The sequence below is a fragment of the Hemicordylus capensis genome, chromosome 5 (assembly GCF_027244095.1).
Source record: "Hemicordylus capensis ecotype Gifberg chromosome 5, rHemCap1.1.pri, whole genome shotgun sequence".
In the NCBI taxonomy this organism is placed as follows: Eukaryota; Metazoa; Chordata; class Lepidosauria; order Squamata; family Cordylidae; genus Hemicordylus; species Hemicordylus capensis.
In genome coordinates this window covers 136,803,308-136,828,213 of record NC_069661.1, presented here as the reverse complement: position 1 = coordinate 136,828,213, position 24,906 = coordinate 136,803,308, and the positions used below count along the sequence as shown (strand labels likewise).

General features: G+C 44.0%; 1 protein-coding gene across 12 annotated transcripts in view; it reads left to right on the top strand.

The window, feature by feature from the left end:
* The window catches only part of PCLO (piccolo presynaptic cytomatrix protein), a 381,716-nt gene that overhangs the window by 252,557 nt on the left and 104,253 nt on the right, over positions 1 to 24,906 (top strand). For all 12 annotated transcript variants that reach the window (XM_053252849.1, XM_053252847.1, XM_053252845.1 and 9 more), the window contains one exon: positions 5,460 to 7,656. In XM_053252849.1, the coding sequence (XP_053108824.1) occupies positions 5,460 to 7,656 (2,197 nt within the window). The remainder of the gene's footprint in view (positions 1 to 5,459; positions 7,657 to 24,906) is intronic.

Below are 24,906 nucleotides of genomic sequence, written 5' to 3'. Positions count from 1 at the left end.
CGGTTCACTGCCTCAAAATGTGCCAAGGAGCTTGAGGCCGGAACGAGGGTGCTGTGGAAAGCGGTTGGGCATCAGGAAGGCTGTTGTTAACGCCCGCCTGCCACACCCGCCATTGGGAGGGAGTTTGCCGGCTGGGGTCGGCTGTCGGTTGGAGCAGAGGAAGTTTGTGTTGGGCCACATCAGCAAGAGCCAGTGAGTTCAGCAGAAGGCAGAGGCTGGCAGTTGGCTGCCGCAGAACACCTTGCTATTGCCCACCTGCCAGCAGAGAAATGGAGACTGAAGGATAGTTGGACAATGACAGGTCGACACAGGGGAGAGAGTTGTGGGGGAGAGAGCAAGCGAGTTGTGGGGGGAGAAAGCGAATGAGAGAGTTTGGGGGAAAGCGAGTGAGAGAGTTGTGGGGGGAGAGTGAGTGAGTGAGTGCTAGAGTTGTTGGAGGGAGAACGAGAGAGCGAGAGTTGGAGGGAGAGCGATAGAGAGAGTTGTGGGGGGCAAGAGCAAGAGAGAGTTATGGGTGGAGAGAGAGCGAGAGAGTTGTGGGGGGAGAGAGTGAGCGAGAGAGGTGGGAGAGTTGTGGGGGGAGAGAGAGAGCGAGAGTTGTGGGGGGAGAGCGAGCGAGAGAGCTGTGGGGGGAGAGCAAGAGAGAGATCTGAGGGGGGAGAGTGAGCGAGCGAGCTGTGGGGGGGAAGAGAGAGCGAGACAGCTGTGGGGGGGGAGAGAGAGTTATGGGGGGGATGTCACACATTCAGTGCATGACCGCACAGATGCTCTGTGCGGGGTCAGCTAGTATATATTATTTTACTACATACAGAGTGAAATATTTTTAGCATGAAGAGGGATAGGGGCAGGTCAAATTAGCGCCAGTGTTTCCCTCAAGTGCTACTAAGATGTCAGCAGAAAATGTAATTCATCTGACACAAACCACTTATATATTTACTGCAACCATATTAGCTAGTACTGAAATGAAAAATAGAACAAAGGAAAACTGTACTTTTAAAAAATATATTGTGAGGCCTTTGGGGACAGAGAGCTATCTTTATTTATTTACTTTATTTATTTCTATTTAAACCGCTTTGAGAAACATTTGTTGAAAAGTGGTATATACATATTTTTCATATTTTGTAGTCATATTCATGCTGGTACCCTAGGTTTCTTAGAAGAAAATGTTCACTTTGGTGGAGCAATCTAGGCTCCTGTCTGAAATCTGTCTTCAATGTTATAGGGATGTGCAAGCCGGCTCGCACTTGAGGCTCGCACTTGAGGCCTGGCTTGAGGGCTCACTGGGCTGGGACAACAGGGTTTCCCCTGCCCCCAAAATGTTGGACTTACTGCCACTGTGGGGCCTCAGGGGGTGCTGCGGGGGGGTCTCCTTAGGTCTCCCCTCCCCCCACCAGCCTCCCCCCAGTCTAATGTCCAGCCCATTCTGGGCCTCTGTGTGCTGGCAGCGGCCATTTTGGAGGCTGCCACGCATGTGCACTGGCCACCTGTGTGGTCAGGCCATGACCTGGCCATGCAAATGGCCAGTGAGTATGTGCAGTGGCCTCCAAAATGGCTGCCACCAGCGCACAGAAGCCCAGAATGAGCCCAAAATGGCCCGAAATTGGCTGTTTGAGACTGGGGTGAGGCTGGAGGGGGTCCTCAGGGGACTCTCCTGTGGCCATGGCAGCACCCCCCTGAAGCCCCAAAATGGTGGTAAGTCTGCCATTTGGGGGGATTTTGTTTCCTTCCCACCCCAAGCTGGGTCTGACAGTTCAGTTTTAGTCTGGTTCTACTCGAAACAAACTGGGTTTTCCAGTTTTGTGCACACCCCTACAATGTTAACCTATTATTTAACATTATACTCCGTATCAGAATTTGTATTGATTTTTAGCAGAAGCTTACTTTTTTTAAATCAAGATTTTATTAATTTCTATACAGAGAATACAAAAGGGAAGAGAAAAAACTGAGTCAGAGAGATTGAAAACATCTCTAAGCTTCTATATACTGTAGTAAAATACAATTTTAAAAAATACAGATTTACTGTCTATATCATAAGAATTGATCATGTAATAACAATCAGATGTAGGACTGGTTTATGTTTCTTTCAGATATCAAACCGAGTTTCAACCAACAGACATTAAATAATTGCTTCAATGCAGCTTTTCATTAGTTAGTACATTCTAAAAAAATAGGCAGAAGGAGAAAAAAAGAAAAAGAGGGAGTCTTAAAATTATTATCTTAGAAAGGTTAACATAAAAAGATAAGACTATGTATCATAAAAAGGTGCATAACCAAAAGACTGCCAGTCTGCAAAATCAACTACATTGTAGACCAAAAAATAAAAAAGATTTTTTGTCAATCAGCCAGTCCAATAGTCAGAGCTGTCTATAAGTTAAAAAAAAAGGAAAGGTCATACAGCCAAAATTTATTTTGAATCTAAAAACAAAAATATCCACTTTCTTCTAAATACATGAAAGGGTGGGTGCTCTAAGGTTGGTGCCCATCTATGTTTGATTTGGTTAGAGAAAAATTCAACTGTGAACAGTATTAAACGCATATTCTTTGCCACTTGTAAACCAACCATGTGCGCATCACCAAAATCCGGTACATAAACCTGATTGTCAACACAGTTAACCTACAGAAAGGTGTTACATTGTTCGGATTGTATTTCCTTTTCCAGAACCATCTGGGTATAAGTCCCTAAATCAGTCTGAGACACCTCCTGATCTAAAGATATATTTGCACTCAACTTATCTATTTGCAGATAAATCTTGTTAAGTACCTCCACAGCTGTCTGAAAAAAAGATTGTAAGACATTGTTTTACAAGCTTAATGATCCCTAACCAAAAGTAGTCTTTTATAAAAGGTTCTTCTTTAAATAACCGTCTGCAAGAGAGACAAACATTGAGATGGCCAGTCCTTATTTCCTACTTTGTTTGTTAGAAATTTTTATCACAGGGAATAATAATAATAATAATAATAATAATAATAATAATAATAATAATTCAATTTCTATACCGCCCTTCCAAAAATGGCTTAGGGCGCTTTACAAAGAGAAATAACAAACAAAAAAGATGGCTCCCTGTCCCCAAAGGGCTCACATTCTAAAAAGAAACATAAGACACACACCAGCAACAGTCACTGGAAGTACTGTGCTGGGGGTGGATAGGGCCAGTTACTCTCCCCCTGCTAAATAAAGAGAATCACCACGGTAATAATAATAATAATAATGATAAATAAATAAAAAATAATTCAATGTCTATACCGCCCTTCCAAAAATGGCTCAGGGCAGTTTACATAGAGAAATAATAAATAAATAAGATGGATCCCTGTCCCCAAAGGGCTCACAATCTAAAAGAAACATAAGATAGACACCAACAACAGTCACTGGAAATACTGTGCTGGGGGTCGATAGAGCCAGTTACTCTCCCTTCTAAATAAAGAGAATCACCATGGTAAAAGGTGCCTCTTTGCCCAGTTACCAGGGATATATGACAAGCCGAAGATAAAGTAAGATGTAATAAAATGTTGATCATTGCTTCATTACTCCACTGTTTATTATAGTAAAGTGTTCAAGAAATGTCTCCATTGGTGTTCCAAAGGGAAAGTGGGGGGGAGTTAAAATCTGCATACTTATAAAAGAGGAACAAACAAACCTTGACTAAACGTGCTAGTTGCTTCTTCTAGTTTAAGCTGGTTACTCAGAGCAGTGCCATAAACCAATCCAAAAAGTTCAAAAAATGTTCCAAAAGGTTGAACAAGGCTCATTACCCAAAGGTAGTATATCCTTCATTTAGATTGTAAAGCCATTTGGTTGCAAGTAAAATCATCCTCCAAAGACTAAAACTTCCGTTCTTTTCCAGGCTACTAAAAATTAGCTTCAGGCAGATCTTTAATCCCAGAGATTAGAGAAACAAATAGTTGAGCGTTCTTGAGGCTTAGAGAACAAAAGGCAGAAAAAAGGAGAGAGAAATAAAAAATAAAGGGTGGGTTGGGTGGAGAGGCTGTTGCTAATAGGCAGGTGGAAATGCCTTCTTCTCTTCAAGTGGGGAATGGCAAAGTCTCTCCCGGGTTTGCCAGGCGTTCTTCAAGGCACTTCATGGTTGTTTCTAATATAATTCTTCAAAACATTTCTCGCCTTGAGACCACCAAAGGCAGCTCCCAGGAGGGCAAGAACCATTATTCCTCTGGTATCAATCCTTCCAGATTGAAATTGGGATAAACACGTCGAAGAGTGAAATGCAGCTGGAGGCAAGCCTCCAAGCTGCTCTCACAGCACCATCATCCAAGCAACTCCTAGCAGAAGCTTACACAGAGAAAAATCTGAGAGTTTTTATTATGAAAACATGCCCAGGTCACTAAGTTGTATCTAACATCAGCAGAGATAGGGAGCAGGTTTCTCCCTATCAGACCCAATCAGCATTCCAGACTGTGGCAACCATGTCCTTTACTCCTCAAGCTCAGCCATCACCAACCCAACAGCCTTCGTATCAGCTCTCTTAACAATTGATGGTGATCCCACAAAAATCAAGGCAGACGGTTTAGATATGATGTTTATTTGTAGAATCTTATGTTCTGTCGAAAATTGCCTTTAGCTAACTTCTGTTTTCTAGGTTGTTAATTATTATTTCTACAATATACTTATTTATGCAAAATGTTTTACAGTCTTTCTGAACGTATTAGTCAAAGTCTACATGCCTTGTGCCATCAAGCAAAGCACAACTTAGTAGCCCACTCAACTTTATGTTATATAAGAAGATGGGCCCTTCAAGGGTCCATCTTGTCCAACATCCTGATCCCAACGGTGCAAAGCAGACGCTTCTGGAAAGCCCAGAAGCATAAATAAAGGCAATAGTCGTTCCCTGCTGTTTGCTCCCCAGCTACTGGTATCCTACTAGATACCTCTGAATATGAAATTAACTATATGGCTAATAGCCATTAATGGACTATTTCCCTATGAATTTGTCTAATCGTCTTTTAAAGTCATCTGAGACAGTGAGTATCACATATCCTGTAGCAATTAATTCTATAAATTAATGTATATTCTGAAAAGTTTTAATCTTATAGGAGAGAAGAAAAAATGATAACTGTAGAACCTGGATAGTGCAGATTTTTGCGAACCAAGCATAATTTTTGCAAACCTGTATCATGTCCTTCTTTAGGAATCTGTTTTTCTAAACTGAAAAGCTCCAGACACTCTAACCTATCCTTGTATAGAAAGTGTGCCAACTCTGATAATTTTGATTACCTCTTTCTGCAGCTTTTCTAGTTCCATGATATTCTTTTTGAAATGGGGCAAGAACAGTACACGCTCCTGCTTTTGCTGCCTACTTGAAACCACAAAAGCAGGAGTACCATGCACCAGGCAGGCCACAGTACATGGCTGGTACTGTGTTTAACTTGATGGGTCACAAGTTGTGCTGTCCTATATTGGTCTATTCTTCCAGAATAATTATTCTGTATGGTTTCTTGTGCCACAGGCTAAGGGATCTACAGCATCTTCAGGAATGCAAAAGAAGGTGAAGAGGACTCTGCCCAATCCACCTCCAGAAGATGTTGCAGTAGGAACACAATCAGCTTTCACCACTGTGGGGTCAGTTTCACGCCGAAGGATCTGTAGAAGCAATACCATGGCCAGAGCTAAAATCCTCCAAGATATAGATAGAGAATTGGATCTAGTGGAACGAGAGTCAGCCAAGCTTCGGAAGAAGCAAGCAGAGCTAGACGAAGAGGAGAAAGAAATAGATGCAAAACTTCGATATTTAGAAATGGGCATCAATCGACGAAAAGAAGCATTGCTAAAAGAAAGAGAAAAGAGAGAGCGTGCCTACCTTCAGGGAGTAGCAGAAGAACGTGATTATATGTCTGACAGTGAAGTTAGCAGTACCAGGCCTACCAGGATAGAAACTCAGCATGGCTTAGAAAGACCACGGACTGCACCTCAAACAGAATTTGATCAATTTATACCCCCACAAACCCAACCGGAAACTCAGTTTGCAACTCCTACAAGTCCTTATACACAGTATCAGTATTCTTCATCTGCCCTTCCTACACAAGCACCAACACAGTACACCCAGCAATCTCATTACCAACAGCAGCCTTTATATCAGCAGCAGGTTTCTCCCTATCAGACCCAATCAGCATTCCAGCCTGTGGCAACCATGTCCTTTACTCCTCAAGCTCAGCCATCACCAACCCAACAGCCTTCGTATCAGCTCTCTTCACAATTGATGGTGATCCCACAAAAATCAAGGCAGACTTCATTATACTTGGAGCCCAAGATAACATCCAATTATGATGTGATTCGGAATCAGCCCCTCATGATAGCACCTGTTTCCTCTGATAACACATTTGCAGTTTCCCATTTGGGAAGTAAATACAGCACCTTGGACTTAAGGATGGGGCTAGATGAGAGGAGCAGCATGGCCAGTAGTCCCATCTCAAGCATATCTGGAGACTCATTCTACGCAGACATAGACCATCACACATCGCGCAATTATGTACTAATTGATGATATTGGGGACCTCACTAAAGGAACATCAGCTTTGAGCTCTGCTTATGGTCTTCATGAGAAGGATCTAACCAAAACTGATCGGCTCCTTCGCACTACTGAGGCCCGGAGGGTGCAAGAAGTCTCAGATTTCCTTGCACCACTGCAAACATCTTCTCGATTGCATAGCTACATGAAAACTGATGAGGATCCTATGGAAGACCCTTATGAACTGAAACTTCTAAAGCATCAGATCAAGCAAGAGTTCCGCCGAGGTACAGAAAGTTTGGACCACCTGGCAGGTCTTTCACAGTATTACCATGCAGATTCTAGCTACCGACATTTCCCCAAATCTGAGAAATACAGCATTAGTAGACTTACCTTAGAGAAACAAGCTGCCAAACAGCTTCCAGCAGCTCTTCTTTACCAGAAGCAGTCAAAGCATAAGAAGGCCTTGACAGACCCCAAATTGTCTAAATTTTCACCCATTCAAGAAAGCAGAGACCTTGAGCTTGATTATTCAACCTATTTGACTTCCAGCACCTCATCACTTGGGGGCATCACCTCAAGGGCAAGGCTTCTTCAGGATGATATCACATATGGCCTCCGAAAAAATATCACAGACCAACAGAAATATATGGGGCCAACACTAACACATACACTTGGTACAAACTTCGGGATGGCATTGAGTGCAACAATGAGATCCACATTACAAGAGGATGCTGACAAACCCTATGGCAGTGGCAGTAGATCCAGGCCTTCCTCCCGGCCATCATCAGTCTATGGGCTTGACTTGTCACTAAAAAGAGATTCTTCAAGCTCTTCTTTAAGACTGAAAGCCCAAGAGGCTGAACCACTAGATGTTTCCTTCAGCCATGCAGCCCCCTCTGGAAGAACTAAACCCACCAGTCTACCTATAAGTCAGAGTAGGGGAAGAATCCCAATAGTAGCACAGAACTCTGAAGAAGAGAGTCCTTTAAGTCCTGTAGGCCAGCCTATGGGAATGGCAAGAGCAGCAGCTGGGCCATTACCACCTATATCTGCAGACACAAGGGACCAGTTTGGATCAAGCCATTCATTGCCAGAAGTCCAACAACATATGAGGGAAGAATCACGAGCACGAGGCTATGACCGGGATATAGCCTTCATCATGGATGACTTCCAGCATGCCATGTCAGACAGTGAAGGTAAACTAGACCCCAGACTGCTTTATCGCTCTCACAACACAAATCTTCATTTCTATGCATGCGTCTAATTTCATCCTCTTTCAGGGACTACTGCTCCCCCCCCCGCAAGTGTGTGTTTGTGCTTTTTGGTCGTTCGGTTGATATAACTTTATTCTCAGAATTCTGGATGAGTACATTCATAGACTTGCATGTTCAATTTTTTTTGTTTGTTTCCTTTTGGTTTACGTGTGCATTTTTCTCTGTATTTTTGGTCTGTTTTCCTTACAAACATTTTGGCTGGGATTTTCAGAAGCATTCATAATTGGCCTATGAGTGGGAAGTGATAAATAAATAAAGATAAATAAATAAATAAAATCTACTAAAGTTGAAAACACCACCCAAAATAAATATAGTCTTAATAATAATGTGACCCATTTTTGTCAATCTATCGTAAAGGTCTCTCACAGTCCAAAATTTTCCAAGAACATTTTACAAACCCTGATAGTTCTGTGGGTAGAAACAATAGTGATATGAGGTATTATTATTTTAGAGACTGTACTACTGTACCTTATAATCACAATTTCTTGAAGTATATCCTATTTTGTGTGTGTTTTGTGTGTGGAAATCATTTACTGGATGGGGTAATTATCTATCTATCTATCTATCTATCTTTCTATTTATACATTTTATATTCCACTCTTCCTCCAAGGAGCCCAGAGCGGTGTACTACATACTTAGGTTTCTCCTCACAACAACCCTGTGAAGTAGGTTAGGCTGAGAGAGAAGTGACTGGCCCAGAGTCACCCAGCAAGTCTCATGGCTGAATGGGGATTTGAACTCGGGTCTCTCCGGTCCTAGTCCAGCACTCTAACCACTACACCATGCTGGTTTAGTAAACTGTAAATTTCCTCAGTAAACTCACACAGATCATTTTAATCCTACTGGTGGATTATCCATACATTTATATTGCCCTGTATAACCAATACCTCTTTCATAAAAGCATACTTGCAAAGTAACTGAAGAATGTTACACATCTGCTCTTTGAGTGTTGGGAGAGGTCTGAAAAGTGGATAGGGTTTTGCAAAGCCAAATAAGAAAAGTAACAGCTTCTTGAAAAATTCAAAATGTTCAAGTAAATGGTCACTTGAGAAGAACAAGTGCAAAAAGTGCACTTAGTGCAAAAGCTTATCTCACACAGATAGACACAAAGACCATTTTTCTATCATTTTACAAAGTACAGTTAAGAAGTTATGCTTTTTCTTTAAAAGAAAGGAAAATGGTATACTGATGTTAATTGTTAAGAATATATATAATGTATCAGTGTTGACCGAATCAAATATCAAATTTGAATCAGGAATGTCTGAATCAATAATTTAGAATTTTACATATTTCTGATGTGTTTTCTTTGTATGTGTTCTGTTAAGCTTTTGTGCATATTGTCCAATAAAAATACACTGCATGCACTATCATGTTGCAAATAGCAATAATTGCTATAAAAGAAAAACTTGTATGAGAACTGGAGTATGAGAACTTAATCCCTTTGGACTTTCTTATCTACTTTGATGAACATTTAACAAAAAATGTTCCTGACTATAAAAGTCACTCTAAAGGTGAAGTCATGATGGAATATGTGATTTAATGTAGTCCTGATCTTTCTTCTTGTTCCTGACTTTTCTTCCATTTCGCAGAAGTTCTTCAGATTTGTATTTCATTGGTTTTGGCTTTTGTGCCTTTTATGATTATTTTTAAAAATGTACTGTGAAATTCCTCAAATGAAAATATGCCTAAAATCCCCAATATAGAAATAATCATGCCCACAGGTTTTAGACAATTCAAATTGTGAACCTCCCAGAGACTTACGTTTTGGGCAGTATATAAATATGTTATGTTGAAATAAACAAATAAATTTTAAAAATGGAAATTCCAACGATGTGGGACCTCATACAGGATGCACCTTTATGAGGTCCCAAAAGAAAAGTGGAATGGGAGTCAAGCCACTTTCCACCATAGTCAAGGAAAATTGAAAGGAAAATGAGGTGACTCATTTAGATATTGATCATAGTTATATCACACAGATAAAACTATGAAGGTGGAATTCTCATCTTTGAAATTTCAATTTTTCATTAAGAAGCCAACATGTTGTATTTACTTTAAATCTGACACTTCTGATACATAGGCTGAATGGGATAGATTGAGTCTGATAGCATTTCTTCCTAGTTCAGAGTCTGTTCACAGTCAAATTAATGGTTTGTCTTTGAATGTCCCATTGCCCCCATTCCTGTGTGATAGCCGCCCATTCCTTTGCTGCTGTTATGCACTGCTGTTATGGACTTCCACAACTGCAATTAATGCAGTAGTTTGTCAGCAGATGGAAGCAGTTCTGTCCAACTTGCTTTGCAACTCCATCAGCAAGCAACTCCTTACTTCACTTCTATATTCATATTAAGGTGGCAGAGCACTCTCCAAGCCCTTGGTGCATTGCAAAGATATGGTCTGGGTTTCATTTTTACAAGTAATATAAAATTTCCAATAAAGCTAGCTTGCCAAAACCATACCAAAGTCTCTGCACTTCTCAAGGAGGAGTTAGTTTTGCCACACTTCTCCTCCATTCCTGAGATCTTCAAGACTTTAAACCAACTGTTCTTCATATAGGGAGACATATCAGCAGGTAGTCCTGAAGGAACAAAAGGGTGAGCTAACAGGCTGGCTGAAGAAAGATAAATTTGTTCTATTTTTATATCATTCTGGTTAGGGTTTAATGTGTGTTATAGGTTTAATGTGTGTATATAGGTTTAATGTGTGTTACCAACATAATGTGTGTTAACAGCATGATTGTGTGAACCCACACCAAGGTGATTTATGGCTCAAGATGAATCTGACATTCCTGCCAGTGTTGGTCAGGAAGTGGAGACTGGGGCAGAAGGTGGTGGGGAAGAGGTAACCGCCGGCCCCAAAGAGCGCACAGATGCTCTGTGTGGGATTGGCTAGTTCAAATGATTCTGTGAAACAGAGCATCTCCCCCCCGCTTTCAAAACTTGTCCCAGCCCACCCACATCTCCATATCCCAGACTCTGTGGCCTTTTTTACAAGGTCATCAACATGTATAGCCGCAACACATACCTTTCTTTGTGTAAAAGGTGGCTTTTTGGCCTTTTCTCACTCACTGTTGTGAAATATACTGCCATCTAATACCCATTGGAACTTTCAGCCAGCCTTTTGCTCCAGCAACCCAATTACTTGCTGCAACCAACATTTTAGCAAACTTACTTGTATTGCATGAAGGATGCTACTCCACAATTAGTCCTCTGACATCCAACCCTTATTTCTATGGTTGGAAATAAGCTGCAGCACAAAAATTCAAGGGTTATCATTTATTTATGTATTTAAAACATTTATATACCACCCAAAATGCAAGTCTCTGGACACTGTAGAACAAAACAATAAAAACAGATTAAAAGATTAAAACATTATAGTAATTAAAATTTGCAGTGGAAATGTATTGTGTACGTTCTTTCAGTGGGGTAGTGTGGTACCAATTCTATTGGTTCTGAAATTATTGGGCTTGTTCAAGTGTATGTATAGCAAAGACTATAATCCTATTCCCACTTATCTGATAGTATCCCCTACTAACTGAGCAAAGAGGCACCTTTTTAAAAGTGGTGATTCTCTTTATTTATTGGGGGAGAGCAGCTGACCCTATCCATCCCCAGCACAGCATCTCTCCATTGGCAGTAGCTGATGACTATTTTATATTTCTTTTTTAGATTGTGAGCCCTTTGGAGACAGGGAGCCATTTTATTTATTTATATCTATGAAAACTGCCTTGGGGAAAGTAATATATAAATATTTGTTGTAGTAAGTTTCCATTGAATTCTATGGGACTAGCTCAATCCAGACGGGAAGGCAACTGCCCCCCTTCACCCCCAGATGCCCATGACTTGGAGGGCTCTTTAAGAGAAGCTGAGTTCTAGGAGGAAAGCACTGGGAAGGGCTACACTTCCCAGCACTCTATGCACACCTTTGACGTTGGTGCAGGGCTCCAGGTGCAGGAAACAGCACCTGTTTCCTGGTGCAGGAAACAGACAAGGCTCTGTTTCTCTTAAAGAAGTCCCATTGGCACTGGGCAAAGCACAGCACTGTATGGTGGGCATATGCCTGTGTGTGTTGAAAAACATCACAATTCTGGGTCAGAATTCCCAACACCCACCACCAGGAGGCAGTGCCTCATGGGGCAAGAGCCGCAGGGTAGGAGCAGGGTGGTAAAGGCTCTTTAAAAGCTGCCAGGAGTTGCACAGGAGTGCCTGGGTGGTGCAGTGAAATAAGGGAGCTGGGAAAGAGTGCCACATGGGAGTCTGGGAAACATGAAAAGCAAGTGTGGCTACCAGAAGTCACATGTGGGGCTGGGGATGGAAGTTCTGCTCGGAGCTGCAGAAATGCATCCCCAGGCATGTGTGCTTCCTAGGTTCCCATGCAGCATTCCCCTGCCTCACCCCACCCAAGCACCCTTATTTCATGGGACCATTGCTGAGTGGCTTTTAAAGAGTCACCACCACCCTGCTCCTACCCTGGGTCACTTGCCCCATGAGGCACTGCCTCTTGGTGGTGGAGGCTGGGAGTGATGTTTTCCAACACTCACAGGCCTAGGTGGGAATGGTCATGTCCGCATGGTACCAGGGGGATTATGCCAAGTATTCAGCTCAGGCCCAGTGATCAATTAGCCAAAGAGTTGCGTTTAGAGTTGAAGGGGGCTGCCATTGGCCCCAGAGTAGTGTCTCTCTTTGCAGGATCAATAAATCACCTGGGGCTGCCCATTCTAGTCAGCAAACTAAACTAAGGGGCTGCTTCCGAAATCATTGGGCTCTAGGGAGATTACCTACACAAGTGGAAGGCAGAGTTATCCTTGTGTCCTTATGCCTTTAACTGATGAAGGGAGTTGCATTGGAACGAGGCATTTGTTTTGTTTTTACTCTACAACAACTTTGGTGTACATGTGTTTGGGTGTAGGTGAGGGTGTGGAGAGGCAATCACGGTTCTAGAAATTAGGCAAATTGCATGGTCCTAGTTCACAATCCACACAAGATGGAGTTGATGGTGATAGAGGGACAAATTGCCTGTATTGGAGAGGGGATCATTCTCTCCCTGAAGAATCAGCTTTGGCATGCTCTGATTCAGCTCTAGGTGGCATCTGAGGCCAAGTCTGCCCATTATCAATTTAGTTTGAGGTGGCTGCAGTGCTTTTTTCTGGGGAGAAATGACCCTGACTACAATACAAGTGCATTTTACATGTGCAATATGTGCACTTGTAACCTTGCACTTGAACTATTGCAATGCATTGTACATGGGGATGCTTTTGAAAAGTATTTCAAAATGGCTGCAGGTCCAAAGTGCCGCAGCCTGCTTATTTTCCAGAATTCAGCTGCAGAGCTCACATCATATCAGGCCTAAAAGAACTGCACTGACCACCAGTCAGTTTCCAGACACAAGAGATGTACATATCAGGCAGTATAAAAATAAAAGTAAGTAGCAAGTAAGTAAGTAAATGTTTTTGTTTCAGAAAGCCTTGGAGAGTTGTTTAAATCTGTTACATTATAGGGTTTGGCTCTATTTTAATGGGATTTATTTTTAATGGTTTTATTCTTTATACTTGATGTTTTAGAGTGGTTTTTACTATTGTCGTAGGTGGCTGTATTATGTTTTAAAATTTTCATGATGTAAGCTGAGATGGAGGCCACCTTCAGACAAAAAGGCAGAGTATAAATTAATTTGAGAATGATAATAGTGGGACTTCCTTTGTGTGGCTGTTATTGTGCATAATCAAAAGGTTGATTCCATCAAAAATGATGGAAGAGGATGAGGAAAAGCAGCACCATTTTGCCTGCCTTCCTCTTCCCCTCCCCCACCTTCATGGGGAAGGTGGTGTGTGCTGTGCTGCCCCTGAGAACTAGCTCACAGTCTGCTACCTAAAGCAGCCCACCTCACTGTGCTTAATGGGTTGGCTCTAGTCTTAAGGGTTGGCTCTAGTCTGAACCAGCCCACTGTGTCCTTGCGTAATCTGAAAGTTGCTTTTTACTTTACAATAGTCCGGTTCAGATGCTACATTTCAGTTCCCAAAACCATTATTTCAGGGTTCAGGAACACATTATGGACTCACACATCTCCCCTTTTGCATACCAATTCCGTTCTCATTTCCTGGTTTCCCCTTACCATCATTTGTTGTGACTTCAAAATTGGGAAAACTGTCATTGGCACTATGCAAGATTGCTGTCAAATCATGATTTCAAACTCTGATTTGAACACATGTACTGATCATAATTTTCTCAATTCAGATGTCATGCCAAACTATGTTTAGATGACACAAGGATATGAAGAAGGGATTAGGAGTATCAGAGCAGGAAGGAGCCTTCAGATGTTCATCATATTCCTGGTTCTCTAAACCATGGTCTGAAAGTGATGTCTGAATCACTGAACAGTGACTGAAACTGCTTTGGTTGCCCTGGTGAATGACTTACACCGGGAACTAGACAAAGAACCCTGTTGGTTCTGCAGGGTTCAATACTATCAAACCCTGGGTTCAATACCATCGATAACATCAATACCAATACCATCGAACCCTACCATCAGCAACATTCAATACCATCAAACATGGTATCCTTCTGGACCGCCTCTCAAGCATAGGGATTGGGGTGGGGGTGCATTGGAGTGATTACTTTCCTTTCTTGGGGGGGAAGGTGTTCCTGTGGGACTTCTTTGGCTCAGTATTGTTCCCCCATGCTGAGAGATGTAAACCTGTTAGCATGTTTACATCTCTCAAGATACATGGATCCCAGCTTCCTTGGTTTACTCAGGAGCTTAGGGAGATGAAGCGCCTTAAGAGATGGTTGGAGGAAAACTAATGCTGAGCACAGTTACTCTCTCATCTCCAGGAGTATTCTGTGGCAATAAGGGCAGCAAAGTCTGCTCACTTCTCAGCTCTTATTGCTTCAGCTGACTCTCATCCAGTGGCCTTATTCCGGATTACCCATTCCCTGTTTGGGGATGCAGATCCAGTGGAGGTGCCATCTGGCTGTTTTGACACATTTGCTAGATTCTTCACTGATAAAGTCACTTGCCTTCTGCAGGAGTTGGACTTCAATTACACAGGATCCGATGAGGTGACGGAGACTTCATATTGTGATGTCATCTGGGATACTTTTGAGCCTGTTGAGGCTGAGGACATGGACAAAATTTTCCTGGTATGGTTGCAGGACCCTTGCCGCTCCTGGCTTACTAGCGTAGCCGGCGGGAATGTAAGATCCTGGATTCGGGAGTTGGTGAATTCTTCACTTCATGAGGGGTCTGTGCCAGCAGCCTTAAGAGGCTGTGGTGTGCCCTCTTTTGAAGAAGACTTCTCTCAACCCTGAGGTTCTTGATAACTATAGACCAACCTCCCTTTTCTTGCGAAGGTTTTGGAGAAGATTGTATGTGCCCAGTTTGAGAGAGTTCTGAATGAAGCTAATTTTCTAGATCCTTGTCAATCGGGTTTCAGGCCACGGCATAGCATGGAAATGGCACTGGTCGCTCTGGTTGATGACTTGTATCATGACCTTGATGAGGGTAGCACCTCTCTCTTGGTCCTTTTAGATCTCTCAGTGGCTTTCAACACTAACAACCTTTAGTGTTCTTCTGGAGCACCTGTGCAGGTTGGGTATTGAGGGCACTGTTTTGCAGTGGTTCCGTTCCTTCAGCACATTCAGTCAGTGTGCACTGGTGATGAGTGCTCTGCCCTGTGGCCACTCCTTTGTTGAGTCCCTCAGGGCTCGGTTCTCACACCCTGATTTTTAACATCTACATGAAACCGGTGGGGTAGGTCATCCATTGGTTTGGGGCGAGATTCCATCAATATGCTGATGATACTCAGTTGTATATTGCCACCCCAGACCACCCCAGAGATGCTGTTTCTGTGTTTGCCAAGTGTCTGGAAGCTGTCAGGATGGGCCAAAACAAGCTCAGACTTAATCCCACAAAGACTGAGTTGCTTTTGCTTACGTCTCGACCCAGCTAATTGCTGAGTCTGAGTCTCTCTGGATGGGGTTGCACTGCCCCTGAAGGAGGTGGTCCTCTTGGGGGTCCTCTTGGACTTGCAGCTCCTGCTTGAGCAGCAGGGGGAGGCCATGGCCACAGGTGCCTTTGCCCAGCATCGGCTGGTCCTCCAGTTGTGGCCTTATCTCGACTGGCAGGCCCTGGCAATGGTAACTCATGTCCTCATGCCCTCATCATCTCTTGTTTGGATTACTGGGGTTGCCTTTGAAGATGACCCAGAAGCTTTAGTTGGTCCAGAATGCAGTGGCCCACCTGCTTATGGAAGTTAGAAGATATGATAGTATTACACCTCTCCTGCGGTCGCTGCACTGGCTACCTATTTGCTCCTGGGTCCTATTCAAATTGCTGGTTCTTACCTTTAAAACCCTTCAAGGCTTAGCACCTGTTTACCTTCAGGACTGCTTGGTCTGTTTCCTCCCTTTCAGCCTTTAAAACCTTATTGACTGTTTTATTCATTTCTTTTCTGCCAGGCGCTTGCCCTTTAAATTATATTAAAAAATCGGATGCTATTCTTGTTTTGTACACCACCCTGAGTCTGTGATTTGGGCAGTATATAAAATCTTTTAATTAATAAATAAATCTTCATGAAACCCCTGGGAGAAGTCATCAGGAGGTTTGGACTGAATTGTCCGCAATATGCAGATGACACTCAGCTCTACCTTTCTCTGACATCAGATGCCCTGGATGTACTGAACCAAGGGCTGGAGGCAGTTATGGGCTGGATGTGGGATAGCAAACAGGTTAAATCCAGACAAGACAGAGGTGCTACTGGTCAGTAGAAAAGCTAATCAAGATAGGGTGATTCAACCACCTCTGTATGGTGTTGTACTCCCTTGAAAGAGCAAGTATTCACTGGACCCAGATCTGCTTGCAGTGGCCAGAGGTGCCTTTGCATGGCTTTGGCTAGTGCACCTGCTGCATCCCCTTCTAGAGAAGGCAGACATGGCCACAACCCATGCCTTATTCACGTCATGGCTGGATTACTGCAATGCGCTTTACATTGGGCTGCGCTCGAAGAATATTCGGAAACTTCAGTTGGTGTGTGAATGCAGCAGTCAGGGTTCTCTCTGGAACTGCTCACTCTGAGCATATTACACCTATTTTGAAAGAGCTACACTGATTGCAAATTTGTTTCCAGATCTAATTCAAGGTGCTGGTCCAATTCAAGGTCCTTAATGGTTTGGGCCCTGAAGGACTGCTTGCCCCCAAGGATTTCTGCCTGCCCAACAGGGTCATCAGAGGGTTCTTTGCTCCATGTGCCAACATTGAGAGAGACCAAATTGTCATGCATGTTGGACTTACTGCTCTCTGAAATGCTTTCCCAGTGAATGTCTGCTCTTTGACATCTGTGGCTGCTTTTAAGAAACTAAAGGTCTTTTTATTTGTTCAGGCTTTTGCCCCTTAGGGGCTGCCAAGTCTCTTAGTTTTCATGCTTCTGTTTGTCTTTTTTATGGTGATTGGGTTGTTGTTTTGTTGTTGTTCATTTGTGTGTGTGTTTGGTGTTTTATGGTTTTTACTGTTTAACTGATTTTAAGGTTTAAAATGTGATGTTTATAGAGTATTATTATATTTGAACTTTTGTAAACTACCTTGGGATACCTTATGAAAGGCAATGTAAAAACTGAACAAACAAACAAAGCCATTAATATTGTTGCCACATATAAATCAGTATCTGAATTGCAAACACTATAAAATGTTATAATGAATATCTATCTATTCACCCTCTGAATAGACACTGGGATATACACACTGGGAAATTCCATGGACACAAACCAAGGAGAATGATAGGCCACCGCCTAGCATTTCTTTTTGGTGTATGCCCATGGACTTTATTCACATTTACAAAAAGGCATTTCTGTTTTCCCACAGTCATGTTTGCTGGTCCAAATGGACACAAACATCCAAATGGACACAAATGAGTATATGAAACAATCACCTTTTGTCATGGTAAAAGTGTAGTTTACCATGACAAAGTAATGTCATGTAAACTACAAGTAATGTCACAAGTAATTTATACAGCACTTTCCTCTCCATCACATGAGAAGCTTTTTCATATTTATGCGTGTTGTATTTATCCACTTTAATCTCCTCAGTAAATAATGTCTCCAAGCAGATTAGAATTCACTGCATGCTTCATCTCTCACTGAAAACAACAGTTTCTGGAATGTATTGCAAATACAGTATGCCAAGATACAGATTGGTTTACTACTAGGGTTTTGCATTTTGTATTTTTTCTGTTCCGATTTGTGCCATATCCAAATCAACCCCATTTTGTATTTTGTCCAAAATTAAGCCTTCCACAAACCCATTTTGTTTTGTATCCGAAGTAATCCGAATCTGAATCCGAATTAATTCAGATTTAAAAATGGGTCATGTGGTCAAAAGAGTGGGTGGGGGTTACAGTGCCCAATGAGTGGAAGCTACCACAAAAATTTCAAAGGAATTGGGCAAACTGCTGATTTTGGGTGAATTTTTGAAGTTTGCCCATCTTTCAGATTTTCCCCATAGGGTATGATGGAGGTTTCAGGAAAATTATAGCTTCATGCGGGGGGAGGGGGGAGGGGTGGCCCAGAGTGGAGTGTGCTGCTAGTAGTGCCCAGCTGGTACAAGGAAGCTACCACAATTTTTTCAGAGGAATTTGGCAAAGGGCTGCTTTTTAAAGAATTAATGAAGTTACACGTCTTTCAGATTTTTCTCGTAGGGTATAATGGAGGTTTCTGCAGTCCCATAACTCCACTTGAGCACTGGGGTGGCCCAGAGCAAGTGGCGGTGTAGTGCACATAGGGTGCCAACCACCCACATGGGTTGCCAACCCATGAAGTACAAGGTTTTGTTGTTCTAGAGGTGTTCTGAGAGTAGATTCTCTAGTAGCATATGAGAGTGGATTCATGGTTTGTCATTAAAAATCTCATTTGCTACCAGAGACTCTAAACTCAACACCTCGGGAAAAACAAAGCCCAGTACCCCAATGGGTTAGCAATCCAGGGGCATGGTTGGCACCCTCTGTGCACTACACTCACTTCAGGCCATCCCAGTGCCCCCCAGGTGGAGTTATGGGGCTGCTGAAACCTCCATTATTCCCTATGGGGAAAAATCTTAAAGATGCGTAAACCTCAAAAATTCCTAAGAAATCAGCCCTTTGCCCTATTTGGAATCTGGGTGCACCACCATTGGGGCACTGCCACCCAACCCACTGTTTTGCCCCTGAAGCCCCACATAAACAACTTGAAAGAGTGAAGAGAATGATGAACAACAACGACACTTAATTTTTTGGCACAGTTATTTGAGAATGTTGCAGTGGGTGGGAGCCTGTCCCTGTGGCACTAGCACAGCAGCACAACCCATTTGTGGATTCAAGCAGTCTTTCAATAAAAACATTCCCTCCCCATGGAACTGTGACCACAAGTCACTTGAGATAGCAAGATAGACCAATGAACTGCCTTGATATTATGGAACAGCTTCAAATGTTCATTTAACTGAAGTGGAGTGAGCCGTAGCCCAAACAAATCAGCCTACTGTTCAGAATTGTTGAGATTTATCATCACTGCATTTAAGAAAGTGCAAAACCATGGGTCATGGTTACAAGAAAGAGAGAAGCAACTAAGATTCCTGGGGATGTCAATAGATTGACAGGGGTATTCCCCATCCCCCCTCCTTTTGTCTCCTGTAGTCCCATGTGGATGACCTGTCCCTGCAATGGCAAAAGTTGTGAACCCCTGGCTTAGACATCATGTCCCACCAAATTACATTGTGGCCTAAATTACATTAGACTGCTCAACTTGGGCAACAAAACTTAGACACCACTATAACGCATAAAAATCAGAAGAAAAACAAAATAGCTCTTCGAAAGAGCCCTGTACAAGTCAAGAGATTTTTTCTAAACCTTTGGAAAGAAAAACCTGTGTAATTTCAGAACTTTCCTAACTAGCTTCTTGAAAAGCTTCTCCACACAGTTTATACCATGGCTTTCAGCAAGAGCTTTGGAATTGCATTGAGCTCCCAAAGATATTTTTGGGTATTTCTGTCTCAAAATGCTGTCCTCCAAATCTCTTTGCATGGTTAGTTTGCATTTCAGTCACACTGAATACAACACATACTTAACTAAACCATTCAACAGCTTTTTCCATATCTTATCTTCTGCTAATCACTCAGTGCCTCAGCTGGAGTGGAGAGAGTCAGAGAAGTCAATTTAAATTGCAATGCTTTTCTGAAGAACAAAGCATTCTGTCCGAAACACAGTCATTTCGATTTGGAAACAAAAATCTGTTATTTAATTCTTGATTTTGTTTTGGTTACAAAACCTCTGAAATTGCCATTTTCGGGCACAAAACATTTTGTACCTGAATCGAAATGCACAAGCCTATTTACTACTAGGCACTTGCACCAAAAGACAGTTAATCCTGTTTCACACTTCTCAATACTCAAAGTGGTAGGAGGTTTCATGGGCAAAGTTGCATGGTCTGTTCATTTTAGCAGAGAATACTCAAGGCTTAAAGTTATTTTTGTAATATCTGTTTGTTTACAAACATACAAATTAAGTCAAACACACATTCAGACAGAACTGGTCTTCAAAGTGGCATCAGTTCTCCCCAAAGCAAAGAACATTCCTTGGAAGTGCCCAAGGCTTCCAAGGCTACCTTGCAAGCTGCTGCCACAACTCAGACTTTTCCTCATTTACTGGCTGCATTCATACTGCTTCACTTCAACTCCCACCCAAACAGATGAAGTAGGTTCAGTAGTAGGTCCACCAGCCATCAACAATGATTAAGCAAATATATTTAGTTAATAAGCTTTGCAAATCTTCATCTACCTGTGCAGATTAGTATTCTGTAACAGTGCATAACAATTGTAGGGTACTTTACATACTGGGCCAGTTCACATGTACAGTTTAACTGTATTCACACTATATGAACAGTACACCTAAATGCAGAAAATCTCAGTTAAGCCTCAAAAGTTAACTCCAATCTGCCCAGACTAACCCCAGTCTGCACCAGAGATTTATTCTATGGTTATAGAATAAACCGCAGCATTATGCCCAAACCCAGTCCCATCCCTAACCACAGTTAAGTGCCCAATTCCTACCTCCAATCATGGAGGCGGTGGTACAGTCCCGGCTGAGGATGCGGCGGCTCCAGGCTTTCAGCACTTCTCACTGGCAGCTGCTCAGAAAATAAGCTCTGCCCCTCCTATCAACTATGGAGTTGCCAGGCTACAGGGACTCCAACATGCTCACTTCATGGACCAGCCAGCCAAGTCACTCAGCTGGCTGGGGACAACAGGCATGGGTATCTACAAGCACCCCAAGCAGAAGCACAAGCAGGGCACCCTGTCACGGTCCTGGGGTGGAGAGCCTAAAGGCAGACCCAAGCAAGCGAACTGGAGTAGCCAAGTTCTATTGTCACAAAGAATGGTTGGGGAAGGGAGGCCCTGCCTCTTCTGGGGGGGTTATTCCCCAAGTCTTACTCAGGAAAAGAACTATCCAGGGAAATGATCAGAATTCTCCTGTGTTCTATCTAGATATTGCCCTGCCATTACAGACCTGGATATGCAGGCTCTGGGTTGCACACATCCAGCCAGGATATTCTGTCCCTGCAAATCCCAGGGAAAGATACCCCAGCAACACCTTTGCTGGTATCAGTGGCTGGCAAGCAGTAGGATCACAACCACTCACCTGGCAGCCAAGTTGCCCCACAGCACATATGGGTTTCTCTGCCCACCACACCCAGGCTGCTTGGCAGGGATCATTTGAAATGCCATCTCCCCTCACCTGGAATGCCCTGTGGTGTATATATATGCCACAACAATGGCCCTGTTTCGGGAATTCTGAATTGCTAGAAAGGCCTGCTTTGCAGCCCAGTTTGTGTGGTGGTGCAATTACCGGGGTCTGAAAGGTAGACCACCTGAAGGGATTTCAGAGCATCCAGGTTCTAATTTTCACCAAATAATAATAAGAAATATTATTATTTATAAACCACTCTTCAACCAAAGTTCTCGAAGTGGTTTACATAGAAAAATAAATGAGATGGTCACCTGTCCCCAAAGGGCTCACAATCTAAAAAGAAACATAAGACAGATACCAGCAACAGCCACTGGAGGAATGCTATACTGGGGTTGGATAGGGCCAGTTGCTCACACCCTGCTAAACAGAGAGAAGCACCACTTTAAAAGGTGCCTGTTTGCTAAGTTTAGCAGGGATGGGGCAATCAATATGGGTAACCAGCCCCTTCCGGGGGGTGGGGGTTCCTCACTAAGTCTTACTCATTAGAAGAACTGTCTGTGGGTCATGAATGCCAGCTTTACGTGATGTCGCAGGCTGAACTGCCAGCCTCCATAGATTGCAATCTCATGTCAGTAGCAGTCTGAGGGGAGCGAGGGGGGATGCTCCATGTGGGAAAGCTGTGGGAATGGGCACTTAGGCAAGGGTTTTCCCAGTCTTGTCGACCACAGTCAAGCCACTGTCAAACCCAGCATCCTGCCAACACAACTACCAATGTGGAGATGTGTGCCCCAACTCACAGCTCCTAACATGCAAAGTTGTCATTCTGGAGTAGTTTGAAACCCGTGCAATCCACTCCTGGGAATCTTCACACCAGCAGATCTGCATACACCACGACACCAGCCCTGGCCCGGGAATTTTGAATGGCTGGCCCACTTCACAGCCCACTACCCTCACCATCTGTGCCAAAAGCTTCTTCTGTGGGTGTAATTGAAGGGGTCTGAAAGGCAGACCCCAAAAGGGGTTCCAGACCAGCCAGGTTCTACTTTTAACCAAGTATGGGTGGGCCAGATCCTTCCCGGGGGTGGGGGTTGCTGCCTAAGTTTTGCTCATGAGAAGAACCATCTGTGGGGAACTAGTACAAACTGCACAAAGAAGTGCTGCTGATCCCAGAGAGGAAGCTGCCATTCATGGATTTGGGAACAAAGTCAGGGCAAAACACCCTGGTCTCACAAGAGTGGCAGACTAAGGGGAGTGAGGGAAGATGCTCCATGCCAGCAAGCTGTGGAGACAGGCATTTGTGCAAGTGCTTTTTCTGTCTCGGAGACCACTGCAAAGCCAATGCCAAACCACATACCATGCCATCCCTCCCACCAATGTAGAGATGTACACCCCTACCTGTGGCCCCCAATGTGTGATTCAGGTTCTCTACTTCCAGGAATCATCACGACTCTGGATCTACATATGCTGCAATGCCTGCCCTGGCCTGGGAGTTTTGAATGTCTTGAAGGTTCCACTCCACAGCCCACCGCCCACACCGTCCATGCAAGTGGTTTGCATTGGGGTGCTATTGCCAGGGCTTGACAGGCAGACCTGCAAAGAGCAGCCAGGTTTTTCAACAAATTAAGATGTGGAAGGGGCCCCCAAACCCTCCCCTTTTGGAGCGGGGTGGATGCCCACAGAGGCTGGCTCATGAACTGGACAGTCTTGGGTCAGCAGAGAGCCTTCTTCAAGGAAACCTCAATCTGACTCAGGGCTCAGTGGCCGGGCATGAGAGTGGCAGTCCACGGGGACACCCACCAGACAGCTCATGAGAAAGACTGTCAAAGTGGAGAGAAGAGACGTGACCTGGCATGACAAATCTGCCATGGTGACTCCTCCACCTAACACCTCCCTAACAAGAGTGTCAGGCCATGGGTGCTCTAAATAGAGCAAGAATGGGTTCCAGCTCACAGGAGCAGGGAGTACTGTCCCGGGGAACACATTCCTGGTCTTGGTGACAATGGGAAAGGTGCCACGATCCCATGCCTCCTGCCCACCCACATGGTCATGTGCTCAGGTGTGCCCTTTTCAGTACTACAGAGCAGCAGTGCTCCCCTCTCCTGTCCATTCCCATACCCGTGGATCAACATACAGCTGGTGGGTGGACCAATGAGCGGGAACCCTAGATGGATGGAGCCTGCCCATGCTCAGTCCTAAAGCAGCACTGCACATGCACCAAGATGAGAGGCAAGAGGCCATCTAGATGTCCTCTTGGAGCTTCCAGGCACATGCATAGGAAGAGTGTGTGGAGCTTTGGGGAATCCACTCTATTTTTTGACAAAGAAAGGGTGGGAAAGTGGGGCCCAGTCAGTTCTCCAGGGGGGCTGACTGGGCCCCACTTCCCCACTCTTTCTTTGTCAAAAAATAGAGTGGATTCCCCAAAGCTCCACACACTCTTCCTATGCATGTGCCTGGAAGCTCCAAGAGGACATCTAGATGGCCTCTTTTCTCTCATTTTGGTGCATGTGCAGTGCTGCTTTAGGACTGAGCATGGGCACGCACCTCTCCATCCATCTAGGGTTCCCGCTCATTGGTCTAATCAGAGAGAGCAGGTCTAATCAGAGAGAGGCAAAGGTCTAATCAGAGAGAGGCAAAGTATGATGATGAGTGTGGCATTGCCTGCGTAGACTATGCCTGCCCACAAGAGAGGCAATCCACAGGTGCTTTAAGTTGAGCTGTGTTAGGATCCGATGAGCAGGGGTGTCCCAAAAATTGCCTTCCTGCTCCCAGTGATGGTGGCTGAGGTGCCAGGGAAGCCAGCCCCCTGCTTGGCCACCCACACCTGTGCACAGGTGCACTGTCACCAGCAGCTGACCAAGCTACCCTGGGCTGAAGGAAGCCTAGGGAAGTACCCTCTCCTTAGATTCTGTGCACCCACTCATCTACATGCAGCACACAGACGGACCAGATCTGGGAACTTTGAAACTCTGGAAGGTGTAATGCCCATGGGACTGGCCTCGCTATTGAAGGCAGGGTGTAAGGACGCCCTCCAGGGTGAGCACAATGCAGAAGAAGGATGAGGGGAGAGGGAACGGGTGTTTTTTCTTTTCTTTTCTTATTCTATTTTTGAACAAAGAGAGTTTGTTCAATAAACTAGAGTGGGGATAATTTGTTCAATAAACTAGACTGGGGCCCCCTTGGATGCCCTGGTGGTTAAGTGGTCAACTCAACCCGTGAGCCTGCAGTCCATGGGTGGGAATAGCACCTTAGCGGGCACAGGTATATTCCCAATAGATTGGCCCTCTCATGAGAGTGTGAGCCTACTGGGTAGCAAGGTTCTTGCAGCGGCTTTTGTATGGCTCTGGCTGCAGTACTCTGGCAGTGTCTCTCCTTGTTCAGCAACCTTGTCATGGTGGGGCTAACCCCACCACCACCCAGTATCCTTTGCCCTGCTCCATATCTCATTCTGATGAATGTGGGTCTCCCCTCCCCTC